Raw genomic sequence first — 13,580 nt, 5'->3', positions numbered from 1 at the left:
TGTGCAGAAATTAATGGTCACTATCTCTTATTCCAACATCAGTGTATTGGATCACATTGTCAAGAACTGATTTGTGGTGAGTGTGTTTTCCTTGGAGTAAAAGACACCATTTGCAGTGCTTGTATCCCATACTGAAGTGTTCTGTCCCCAGTTGTAGCTTCCTACTAACGCATGCCTTGGGATGCAGCAGGTGATGGGTCGATCAATTGGCTTCCTGTCACCCAGGGAGGAGATCCACATCGAATTTCCAGCTCCCGGTTCAGCCCGGCCCTATCCTGGTCACTTTTGGCACTTTCAGTGGGCCAGTATTTAACCCATTCATGAGCATGTGGAACCCTCCCTTTTCTCTTTCCAAAGGAGCAGGGAGACGAAGAAAGTGGTAACATAGGACAAATACAGTGTCTTCTATCTCTCTTTTTCCTACAGAAAGAAACCCAGATAGAGGAAAGAGTGGTAGAAACTTCATGAAGTGAAAACAGACCCAGAGAACTTTGCAGCTAGCAACCCACGCCTAGACACAGTTGAGTATAGAGTGAGGAAACCAGGATACAGTAGGTATAGAGTGAAGGAACAAGGGCACTGCAGGAGTAAAGTAAGGGATCCAGGATACTGCAGGTATAGAGAACAGGACCCAAGACTGAGCAGGTACAGTATGAAGCAGAAATGGTCCGGCTGGGTATAGAGTACAGGACCCAGGAGAGATCATATGCAGACTCAAGGAGCCATGATAACTCTGTGTGTAGAGTGACTGACAGAGGATAAAACTGGTGTACAGTGAAGGACCCAGGATAGAGTATGTGTAGAGTGCAGGACCCAGGATATAGCAGGTACAGTCTGAAGGAGCCATGACACATCCAGTTCTGCAGAGTAAGAGATCCAGGAAACAGCTGGTTGTAGAGTGAAGCAAACAGGATACATCAGGTGTAGAGTGCAGGCTCCAGAACAGTAGGTATAGAGTGAGTGATCCAGGATATAGCAGGTGTACACGGAGAGACCCAGGAAACAACTGGTGTAGAATCAAAGACCCATGATACTGCAGGTATAGAATGAGGGACTGAGGATACAGTATGTGTAGAGTGAAGGACCCAGAATAGTGCATAGACTCAAAGAGCCAGTATACAGCAGGTATAAAGTTAGTGACCAGGATACATTCAGGTGAAGGGTAAGGGACCCAGGACATAGCAGGTGTAGAGTGAAGGACCAGGATACAGCAGGTTTAGAGTGAGGGGCCCAGGATACAGCAGGTATAGAGTGAGGGTTCAAGAACACAGTAGGTATAGAGTGAGGGGCCCAGGATACAGCAGGTATAGAGTGAGGGTTCAAGAACACAGTAGGTATAGAGTGAGGGGCCCAGGATAGAGCAGGTGTAGAGGAGGGGTCCAGGATTCAGCAGGTGTAGAGTGAGGGACCAGGATACATCAGGTGTATAGTGAGGGACCAGGATACAGCAGGTGTAGAGTGAACGATCAGGATATAGTAGGTGTAGAGTGAGGGAACAGGATACATCAGGTGTAGAGTTAGTGACCAGGATACATTCGAGTGTAGAGTGAGGGACCCAGGACACAGCAGGTGTAGAGTTAGTGACCAGGACACAGCAGCTGTAGAGTGAGGGGTCCAGGACACAGCAGCTATAGAGTTAGGGGCCCAGGATACAGCAGGTGTAGAGTAAGGAGCACAGGATACAGCAGAAGTAGAGTGAGGGACCCAGGACACAGCAGGTGTAGAGTAAGGAGAACAGGATACAGCAGGAGTAGAGTGAGGGACCCAGGATACAGTATGTGTAGAGTGAATGACCAGGATACATCAGGTGTGGAGTGAGGGGCCCAGGATACAGTGGGTGTAGAGTGAGGGGCCCAGGACAAAGCAGGTGTAGAGTTAGTGACAGGATACATTCAGGCGTAGGGTAAGGGATCCAGAACTTAGCAGGTGTAGTGTGAGGGACCATGATACAGCAGGTGTAGAGTGAGGGTTCAAGGACACAGCAGGTATAGGGTGAAGGATCCAGGATACATCAGTTCTAGGATGAGGGCCCCATAATATAGACAATGTAGAGAGAATGACCAGGATACAGCTGGTATAGAGTGAGGGACCATGATACAGCAGGTGTAGAGTGAGGGGCCCAGGATTCAGCAGGTGTAGAGTGAGGGACCAGGATACAGCAGGTGTAGAATGAGGGGCCCAGGATACAGCAGGTGTAGAGTGAATAACCAGGGTACAGCAGGTATAGAGTGAAGGACCTAGGACACCGCAGGTATAGAGTGAGGGGTCCAGATATAGCAGGTGTAGAGTGAGGGGCCAAGGACACAACAGGTGTAGAGTGAGGGGCCCAGAACACAGAATGTGTAGAGTAAGGGACCCAGGATACAGCAGGTGCAAAATGAGGGACCCAGGACAACAGGTGTAGAATGAGGGGCCCAGGACACAGAAGGTGTAAAATGAGGGGCCCAGGAGACAGCAAGTTTAAAATGAGGGGCCCTGGACACAGCAAGTTTAAAATGAGGGGCCCAGGACACAGCAGGTGTAGAATGAGGGACCCAGGACAACAGGTGTAGAATGAGGGGCCCAGGACACAGAAGGTGTAAAATGAGGGGCCCAGGAGACAGCAAGTTTAAAATGAGGGGCCCAGGACACAGCAAGTTTAAAATGAGGGGCCCAGGACACAGCAGGTGTAGAATGAGGGACCGAGGACAACAGGTGTAGAGTGAGGGGCCCAGGACACAGAAGGTGTAAAATGAGGGGCCCAGGAGACAGCAGGTGTAAAATGAGGGGCCCAGGACACAGCAAGTTTAAAATGAGGGGCCCAGGACACAGCAAGTTTAAAATGAGGGGCCCAGGACACAGCAGGTGTAGAATGAGGGACCCAGGACAACAGGTGTAGAGTGAGGGGCCCAGGACACAGAAGGTGTAAAATGAGGGGCCCAGGAGACAGCAAGTTTAAAATGAGGGGCCCAGGACACAGCAAGTTTAAAATGAGGGGCCCAGGACACAGCAGGTGTAGAGTGAGGGACCATGATACAGCAGGTGTAGAGTGAGGGGCCCAGGACACAGAAGGTGTAGTGTGAAGGGCCTAGGACACAGCAGGTTTAGAGTGAATGACCAGGATACAGCTTCCTCCCATTGAAGAGTGGCTTGAGTCAGAATGGCCCTCAAGGTGAGCACACCTCTCACCTGTTAGTAGGCTTGGGCTAGCTATAGGCAACTGGAAACTGTAGCCCACTTCTGGAGAGAAACTTGCAAAGCCACACACTAGTGCAGTGTTCAGCTTTGAGGAGACACACTGAGCTCCTGGTTACACATCCAGCACAACAAAGCCTAACAAGGGCACAGCAGGAAGGGGAGATGTTTTAATAATCTCCCTCATGACTGTATGTAGAATGGACCTAAAAGATCAAATGTTTTTCATGTGGTGGAATAGGGTGGCTTATCATGCAAATGTAATCAATATTGTTTCTCCGGGGTCAGTGCTGTGGCTCAGCAGGTTAATCCTCTGCCTGTGGCACCTGCATCCCATATGGGCGCTGGTTTTAGTCCCAGCTGCTCCACTTCTGATCCAGCACTCTGCTATGGCCTGGGAAAAGCAGTAGGAGATGGCCCAGGTGCTTGGGCCCCTGCACCTGTGTGGGAGACCCGGAAGAAGCTCCTGGCTCCTGGCTTCAGATCCGCCCAGCTCCAGCTGTTGTGGCCATTTGGGGAGTGAACCAGAAGATGGGAGATCTTACTGTCTTTCCCTCTCACCGACTGTAACTCTGCCTCTCAAATAAATAATAAGTAAAATCTTCCAAAAATTTTTAAAAATACTGTTTCTCCATGTACTTGCTATTAATTGGAGAGGAAAAAATAGTAATGATAAAGTAGGGAAATGTGTATAACCTTAGCCAGGGAATCAGACTTACCACCCACAGGGAGGGAAATAAGATTTAGCTTCCTCCATCTAAGATGCCACTGATGGTGCCTTCCAGTCCAACCACAGAGAGGTAATTTATCCAAGAGGAGAATCCATGAAAACTGAGGATTCTAGAAAGCTGTTGACCCCTACTCCTCAAAAATACCAATGTCATGAAAAGCAAACACTTCCAGCCATTAAATTAAAGGATACTGAACTATGAAGCTAAATCCTGGGCTGAAATCACTTAACGGGAATAAAACTTATATAAAGGGCAATGTTGAGAATTTAACAAAACTGGAATAGAAATTGCAGATTAATAAAAGTAACATCACAATTTTTTAATTCTGCAAATTTGTTAGCTGTTACATTGTTGTCCTCACAGGCTAGACTTGCTCTTAGGAAATATAAGGATACTCCAAAAAGTCCATGGAAAAAAGAAATTAAAATGGAGGTTTTGGTGAAAACATTTTGAAATCCATGCATAATTTTTCATAATGCATAATTATAGATTTGAACACACAGAACTGTTCTCTCCAAGGGAAGGGTTGCAATTGTGGTGGAATCGATGGTTTAGTGTTAGCCTTCTGAGTGTCCACTCCTATGCGAACACTATGCGCTTCAGCAGGAGAGGGTGGACGAGGGTGGGTGGTTACAAAGACAGCCAAGGGCTGGAGGCAAGGCTGGGACCTGGGGATGGAGCAGTGCTGTCACCCAAGGAGCAGGATGGTTACCTGGAGCTACATGAGGCCCTTCCTGCTGAGCTGGTGAACACTCTGCTCTCCTGGCTGCTGCTGCTCCACCTGCTCTGGTCACGGGCGGTGACCCAGTGACCCCGACACCTAGAACCAAATGTGCTGCAGAAGCTGCCTTCAGGGTGTGGTGGCAGCAGTCTTGAGCATTGCCTACCGCTGCCACAGCTGCCAGACACCATCACCACAAGTGAAAAAGAAAAGACACAATTCCTTTCTTCTTCCCACTGTCCAGTGTCCCTCAGAGCCCTGTGGGAGACCACATGGCAAAGCAGTGAGGACAAGAGAGGGATTAATTCTGTCTGCCTTCCTGTCTGGACCTTATTGCCTGGTACACTCTCTATGGTCAATAAATATTCATATGTTGAAGGCACGATAAAGTTTCTAGAAATTTTTTAACTAGGTGATTGCATTATGGTTTTTCTTTTTTTCTAACTCTTACATTTTTAAAAAATATTTTTATTTATTTATTTGAAACGCAGAGATGAGAGAGAGAGAGAGAGAGAGAGAGAGAGAGAGAGGTCTTCCATCCACTGGCTTACTTCCAAAATGGCCATAACAGCTGGAGCTGAGCTGATCCAAAGCCAGGGTCCTGGAGCTTCTTCCAGGTCTCCCATGTGGGTGCAGGACCCCAAGGACTTGGACCATTTTCCACTACTTTTCCAGGCCATAGCAGAGAGATGGATAGAAAGTGGAACAGCTAGGCCTTGAACCAGCACTCATATGGGATGCCTGCACTGCAGGTGGCAACTTCACCTGCTACACCACAGCACCAGCCCCTGCATTATGGTTTAAAAATTTTCATTGGATAAGTTTGTACTTTCAAGATTTTTAAAAGTCATTTCATGTCAGTATTTAAAATAAAAACAAATACTTTAAATTCAAAACTAAAGTGACATAGATGGCAAACAAGTGACAGAGAGAATCAGAGTACAACCAGCAACCTTAAGAGCAAAAAAATGATGGCATGGAGGAGAGGTCCTCAGGTTTCAACTTGACCACGGTATGGACGAGGTGTCTTTGACACATCAGTTGAACGCTGAGATTCAGATTTGGTACTTGCAAAGATAAGAAGAAAAATAACAGGATCTTGTAAAATCTACTTGAAGATAAATGAGGCTATTCACACACACACATGCGTAGACACATGCACACACACACATGCACACAGGGAGTATTTCTGTAAAGTACAGCAGGTGAAGACCCTATGTTAAGGAACTCATAGATTTCATCAGTCAGATCTTGTTGGTGATGGTGAGATTAGAGATTACTGATACAATCAGTTAAGACTCTGAGAAAGTGAAGAAAGACAGGATCTGTGAGCACTGCTGGCTCTTCTAATTGCACTGCTCTCCAAAGCCCCAGAGGTTGCTTATTAACAGAAAACCTTCATCCACTCCTGCAATGGGCACAAACAGGGTGATGTCACTTTCCCACTTCTGTTGTGCATTTAATCCAGCCTGGCTCTGTGAGGCTACATATGAGGCTCAAGACACCCTCTAAGTGAGCTCAACCAGATGGGCGGGCAGTGCTGCAGGAGCAAGGTGTCACCACTCTTGATTGCTCCGCATTCTGCTGGCTCTTGATGGTGCTTCCTCGTGTATTCCCTATCTCCTGTTTTTGTGGAGTAAAAGTGCTTTCTCCTCAACAGTGCATTTTTTGTTTGTTTTTTAAGAATTTATTTATTTGTTTGAAAGTCAGAGCTACACGGAGAGAGAAGGAGAAGCAGAGACACAGAGAGAATGGTCCTCCATCCACTGGTTCACTCCCAAACCAGCAGCAATGGCCAGAACTGAACTGAGTTGACCTGAAGCCAAGAGCCAGAAGCATCCTCTGGGTCTCCCACATGTGTGCAGGGGCCCAAGGATTCGGGCCATCTTCTACTGCCCTCCCAGGCCACAGCAGATAGCCTGATTGGAAGTGGAGCAGCTGGGTCTCGAACGGTCAACCATATGGGATGTGGGCACCACGGGTGGCAACTCCACCTGTTTGAAACAGAGCCGGGACCTCCTCAACAGTCTGATAGAGGAATCACTGCAGCACATATGCGAGTGCTGGTGATGCCGTGAGTCTCAGATGTGCCAGATTCCACGCCAAGGCATCAGATTCACGAACAGTGCTGTCTGTGTTACCAGCACTGCAGAACCTGGGGCTGCTATTGCACTGAACGGAATAATTAGCCCCTGGAATTGGTTATTACGAGAGTTGTTTCTGAAATAAGCCTGAATCGTAACATGGCCGAAGGCTTCCCAGAAAGAGGAGCTGCTCAAATTTAACATATACTCTGTCAGAAATGAAAAACTTGAAAAGGTTTTCTCTCCTTAAGAGACACTGTGGAAGAAGTTATGATTGATTCTCTTCAGTACAGCCCAATGCATTATGTGTCCATTGCTATTTTTAAATTTATTTTGTATCTGTTTAGAAATTCTACCTTTAATGTGTTTACATAATTTTTCCTGAATAGAATGACAGTGGCCTCCTTTAGAGCCATGAGTTTCAGTTTGTCCCAGATCTGTCTTTAGCATCTAACACAGAGGCAGGCACAGGGAGGAGGAGCAGCAAGCCAGGGCTGGAGACATCGCAGGGTGGTTTGGGTTTCCTCTCTGCATCTCTGCTTCCAGGAGTGATGGTCTGTGGCAGGGATGCAGCAGGTGGCATCTGCAGGCACACAGTGGTGAGTGGCAGGGACCCTCTAAGTGCTGGCTCTTCCCCCAAGACTCAGTGCAAACGGTCACAGCTCCTGTGAAGCACAAGCACTTGGCAAGTTCACTGAAAACAGAACTTAAAGATGGCTCTATTTTGGTGCAAAGCAGTTTTCCAATGCGTGCTTAGTCTTTCACAACACGCTTGTTCCATGAGCTTGTAGAGGACCCCTCCGATTGGAAAGAAGAGATGTAATTTTCCATACAATTGGGCTTAGCCAGAGTTAAGCCAGTGATAACGTATTTATAAACACTTGTATGTGTTCTGGAAACATGCATTCAAAGTTTATGTTTACATGTAGTAAATAAATCCACATATATACATAGACACAGATTAACAAACCCAAATTCTTTTTTCAAATGGGTTGTATGCTGTGTTTACTTATTTGCGGATATTTTCCCATCTTATTTCTGAAAACAAAATCTTATGTGTACAAGCAGGTACTAAAACTGGAGGCTGCAGTGACGTGTCTCACAAGACAACACACTAACTCTCCTCTCAGGTAGGTTCTGTGACGTAGACAAGGCCACCGTGTAAATAGATGGGGTGTGTGTTAATTACCCATAACCAGCACGATGCTAAGGACTCCCACCACTTAACCTCACTTAATCCTCACTATACTGAGGTCAGGCATTATGTCTACACCCAGGTGAGGGGTTGGTGGGCTGAGGGCTGGCCATTCCATGGCTGCCCCATGTCCCTCGGGTCCTCGGAGTGATTCCCATGTGAGGACTGGTCCTGCTCCTGGTTCCATGAGCCTCACTAGCCACAGCTGCAGAAACTCCTGGGGCTGCCCAGTCCTCGGGGCTGAGGAGGCTCCGATGTGGGATCAGGGTTTGCCAGATTGTCTCAGTGACTCTGTCAGTCCTTTTTATATGGAATATATTCCTGGGAGATTTTTAGATCCCAGTTCGATCTTTATCTTACTTCAATGGCAAAAACCCTAGGAAAGGGAGTTTGGTTCTGTTTGTTCTGTGTTTGTGACAGCACAGGCAGTGGCTCAGCCCACTTCCAGGACCTGCTGGTCACCAAAACTGCCTGCCGTTAGCATGCCTGTGCCCTCACACTGTGGCAACCTCAGCATAATTCAGGATGTTACTGGCTCATCATTGTGGGTGGTTACTTTTCTAAAAAGAATCTGTTGAATTACAGGCTGTTTATATTCTGCAGCTCTACAGGTGTGGAGGAAGTTGTCTGGTTAAGCACACTTAGGTTGGTGCCTACACACCCAGTGCATACCCTATGCATTCACTGCAGGGGACTGCATCTCATCAACCCTGAAGCTTTCCCTGGGGTGAGACCTCATGGATAACACCACCTGGATGGCCGCCCACCCAGGGCAGCTGTATTTCATCTTTGTGGGACTCTTCCATCAATCCCAGCACCCTGCTCTTCTCTGCATGGTCATTTTTGTGGTTTTCCTGATGGCCTTGTCTGGAAACACTGTGCTCATCCTGCTGATACACTCCAATGCCCACCTGCACACGGCCATGTACTTTTTCGTCAGCCAGCTGTCCCTCATGGACACGGTGTACATCTGTGTCACTGTGCCCAGGATGCTCTTGGGCCAGGTCACGGGAATGAACAAGATCTCAGTCCCTGAATGTGGGGTGCAGATGTTCCTCTACTTGACTGTAGGTGGTTCAGAATGCTTCCTTCTGGCTGCCATGGCCTACGACCGCTTTGTGGCCATCTGCCATCCTCTCCGGTACCCTGTCCTCATGAACCACAGGATGTGTCTCCTGCTGGCTTCTGGCTGCTGGTTCCTGGGGTCGGTGGATGGCTTCATGCTCACTCCCATCACCATGACCTTCCCCTTCTGCAGGTCGCATGAGATCCATCACTACTTCTGTGAGGTCCCTGCTGTCATCAAGCTCTCCTGCTCGGACACTTCCCTGTATGAGAGCCTCATGTACCTGTGCTGTGTCCTCATGCTCCTCATCCCTGTCACAATTATTTCAAGCTCTTATTCCTTCATCCTCTTCACCATCCACAGGATGAACTCAACAGAGGGCAGGAAGAAGGCCTTTGCCACCTGCTCCTCCCATATGACCGTGGTCATTCTCATGTATGGGACTGCCATCTATAGCTACATGCTCCCCAGCTCCTACCACTCTCCTGAGAAGGACATGGTGGTGACTGTATTTTACACCATAATCACTCCTGGGTTGAACCCCTTAATCTACAGTTTTAGGAACAAGGATGTTACCAGGGCTCTGAGGAAAACGCTGAGTGAGTGCTGCCATGGAGGAAATAGTTCAGTAGGGAATTGGCACACTAACGGCTTCTTTTCATTCTCTCCACAAGTGGATGTGTAGCATCCTAGTTCTGATGTTATTCCTCAGGATCTTATAGAATCAATTTTCATGTAATAGTCACCCATTTTTGAAGAATTGTTTCCTTGTTCATGGAAGCTTTTCATTTATACTCCTTGTGTATTCAAAATCCTCGTATGGCGGCATTGTATCGGTGTAGTATTTCCAATCCAGTGGGACGATATTCATATTGTTAGGAAACAAATAATGACCTCTTTGGTGGAAGAGAGAGGTCAAGAAATGTGCACCTGATGAGGAAGAGAGAGAGGAAGAAGGAAAAAGGGTAACACAGTAACATGGGTGAGTCTGGGCAAAGGATGTATGGACATTAATCATGTATTGCAGTTTTCTGTAGATCTGAAAATAATGTAGCAATAACGAATTTAAAATCAGACTGTTTTTCCTTGGTCTTGAGTTCCTACTTTCTGCTTGGTGGCAGTGCAGAATGTCTTAGAAATCTGGCTCATTTCCATTTGCCAATCACCAGAGGCAATCCAGCCTTGTGACCACTGTTCTGAGGGATGCCTTTTTCCTGCCTGGTCCAGCCATGCAGGCTTCTGCCGGTGTTGCCTCTGAAATCATAGTGCTGCACGGTAGTTATAGGATCCACGCATGCAAAGGCAAAGGCAAAGGCTGTGTGGAAAGAATCAGCCCTGAGTGGAAGGAGGATTGAGAGAAGGGTCCCTGCCCCAGGCAGCACTGGAGCTAGGAATGAAGTGTGTACTACACAAAAGTACAGGAGAGCACCAAGCATCCAGTCTTTCACTATGTCAACATGTTAGGTAGGAAGTCAGAAATGAGCTTATGTGTGTGTGACAAAGACCTAAGGAATTGACATCTACAGTGGTCCAGTATCAACATCTCAAAGTCATCCCGATAACCTTCCAGGTGCAGCCCAGATTCTGCATTTCAAATGTCCTGCCTGGATCCTGGTGACTTTCCAGGAGGTCCTGCCCCTTCTACCAGATAAACATCCTTCCTCTAAGGTGAGGCAATGCCAGCCAGGCTTCCTCTGTCTGATAACTTCAGGGGGTAAAACTCAGAAAGGAATTTTTCATATTTACATCCAAAAAGTCCTTTGTTCTGGGAGGAAAAGAAGGAGAGGGGGAGGGAATGCAAAACCCATCCCCTTAAAAATCCCAGTGTAAATGTGAACTAGGCACTCACTACCTCTCAGGTCCTGTCTGGAGAGATGCCCATCCATTCTTACAGATGTTCCTACCCTAATAAACCTAGCTATTTTGCTTTCCACTACTCTCTGTCTCATGCCTGAATTTTTTATTGCACGAAGACAAGGACCCTTTGCTTCTCCAGTAATGTTTCTGGCAATCACAAAGGGATTTTAAGTAGACATCAAAGGTCAGTATTCCTCCCTTCAAGTGAGACCGGATCTGTGGGAGTGACTGTTGATCATCCGGCACCCCACATCTCTGAGAACAAAGAGTCTCCCTAGCCACAGCTTAACTAAGGCTGAAACTCCAGGGGGACTGTTAGGAATGGAAGGGCAACTAGAAAGGGCAGTTTGTTGAGAGCCTGGACACTCCCCGAGCTTGCTTTGGCTTCCCGGTGGCCGGACCTTACCTCTCTCTTGGAGGGACACTTGGTCATACTGCCTACTGCTATGCAAGCAGGGCTTGGTAGCTTTGGGATCCCCATGGAGGGAATCCTATACTTCCGGGAATGGAAAGTTCCTACCTGTACTTTTGGGGAAGAAAAATTCTTGTGAAGGTCCCTGCGGGTGCCTAAAGGTCAACCAAGGAGGATCAGACCCACCTCAACCTTTAAACCCCATGCCCTGAATCTATAAAAGGAGCTCTCCCAATCTCTGATGCGCGACTTCCCCGGTCCCCACTCTGTTGCTCTGTTGGGACAGGGGAACCTCACCAGGGAGCAGAACCCCAATAAAAGCCTGTGAATTAATTGATTCATCTGCCTGGGAAGATTTGTTATGTTTCAGACACCTTGCAGATGCTGCCGAAACCCAGGAGCTGAGTTTGGTGCCTCCCCTTTCCAGGTTTGAGGCCCCCTCGCTCCTTAACCCTGTCTGGTGCCCTGGGCTGACTACGGACCATGCTCGACCAACTGTAAGGAACTTCTCCCTTGCTCTCCCTCCCTCTCTCCTCTGGGTTGGCCCAGTCTCTGCGGTCTCCAGCTAGCTCTCCTTCCGGACAGAGACCTCCAAATCATGGGCTCTGTTCTCTGCTGTTTAGTCTCCCAGTGGCTGTGGAGACATCTCGCCCTGTAGAGGACTGACCTCTAATCTGCCTACTGAAGTCCAGGACAGGGAACGCCTTGACCGAATTTTAGTAGATCCGGGCTACCGGGGAGACCATGGGATCTGGCCAGTCCTGAGGGTGGGACTCAAAATGCCCCTTGGCCTGCCTCCTAAAGAACTTTAAGCAACTGAAACTGGCCCAGGACCTACGGAGTAAACGCCTAATCTTCTACTCCACCCAGGCATGGCCTAATTACCTTGAGAATTTCTGCCGCAGGGAGAGAAAATGGTCAGAGGTCCCCTATGTCCAGGCTTTCTGAAACCTCCGTTCCCATCCTACCCTCTTCTCCTCTAATTTCCTCTCTGCCTGCTCCATGGCCCAGGTCTTGCTGGCCAAGATCGGGCCCCCACCTCATAAGGACACTTCTTCTGTGTTACTGCCAAACTTTTGACCCTCTGCCTTTTTGGACCCTCCTGAGTTCCTGGGGATCCCACAGCTAGCCAGGAACCTCCCGCCTGCATATGCTCATTCTTCCGCCCTGCCCACCCCATGTCCTGCCTCTCCCTGCCACCATTGCTGGAAGCCAGGTAGCCACGTGGCCCAACCACCAATGTCAAGTTCCCCAGCCCCATCCTAATGGGATTCACTGCTCCTGCTTCCCTGGCCGCCTTCCAGCAAAGTTTTAAAAGGACCTGTTCCTGAACACATGGCTCTCTAGCCTCCTCCTCTGGTTTCCTTTCTTTGAATCTAGGAAGATCACTACCTTTGAAAATATTGCTTTGTGACTTGCTGAACTTATTTTTGCAATTTATTTTAACAGGTTTCTGGGTAATCAGTACTCAGTGAAACAACAATGGGTAATTAGCACTTGTTTTAGATAAATGCAATTTAATTTTAATTGAATTCAGATAGCAAATTTTATATCAGCATCTTAAGTCATTTACGTGTAACTGCTACTTTAAATTGGATAAAGGCAAATGAGATAAATGTGTCTAAATGCAAACTTGTATACTCAGCATGTTATATTCTATAAAAAATTTTTGGGTTAGTTTATAAACTGTCTATGAAAAGAGTTCAATATTGCTTGTAGTAACTCAGGCTGAAATTTGATGTGTTACCTTATTTAAAAATGTCTTAATTTTGAGATTTTTAACAGGTTATTTCAAAACATAAAGCAAGGAAATTTGCAGATGAAAAACATCACAAGTATAGAAATGTGCATTTAGTAAGGAAGGTTAAAAGGAAAGAGTTATTTTGAATAAAGAAAAGACAAGTTTGTAAGATTGACTTCACCCTGATGTCTAGTTTAGTCTAGACTGGAATGGAGAAGATGGAATGTTTCAAGTAAGTTGAAGAGGGCGTGTGGAAGTCACAGGAGGTTACGAAAGAAATCTTGGATCTTAATGAGAAAGCCACAGAGGCCTAAAGAGTTAAATGTTCTGTAAAATCCTACAGATGCTTTCAAAAATGCTATGTGAAGTAAGCAAGTGCCTCTTGTTGAGTTTATAATAAGTTTATAATTTTAAACGTGGCAACTTAAAGTCTTTTGTCATTCACAGTTTTATATATCAGATTTGCTGCTCATAAAACTAAAGTGTTGTTGGTTCTGTGTTTAGCTGTCCTCTTACAGGTTCTGATGGACTTTTTCCAGCCACTTCTATTGTATTCAGTACTTTGGGATGGTGCTGTAAGTAGATGAAGCCAATAATGT

General features: G+C 47.0%; 1 protein-coding gene across 1 annotated transcript; it reads left to right on the top strand.

The window, feature by feature from the left end:
• The first annotated feature begins 8,642 nt into the window (after nt 1-8,642).
• Nucleotides 8,643-9,656, top strand: LOC133758883 (olfactory receptor 2T29-like). The gene has a single exon (XM_062190017.1). The coding sequence runs from the start codon at nt 8,643-8,645 to the stop codon at nt 9,654-9,656; it is 1,014 nt and encodes a 337-aa protein (XP_062046001.1).
• Nucleotides 9,657-13,580: the final 3,924 nt, after the last annotated feature.

The sequence above is a fragment of the Lepus europaeus genome, chromosome 4 (assembly GCF_033115175.1).
Source record: "Lepus europaeus isolate LE1 chromosome 4, mLepTim1.pri, whole genome shotgun sequence".
NCBI classification, from domain to species: Eukaryota; Metazoa; Chordata; class Mammalia; order Lagomorpha; family Leporidae; genus Lepus; species Lepus europaeus.
This window is presented reverse-complemented; position numbering and strand designations above follow the sequence as displayed.

Coding starts and splice junctions, on each gene's coding strand:
- LOC133758883 (XM_062190017.1), top strand. CDS start 8,643: ATGGATAACACCACCTGGATGGCCGCCCACCCAGGGCAGCTGTATTTC.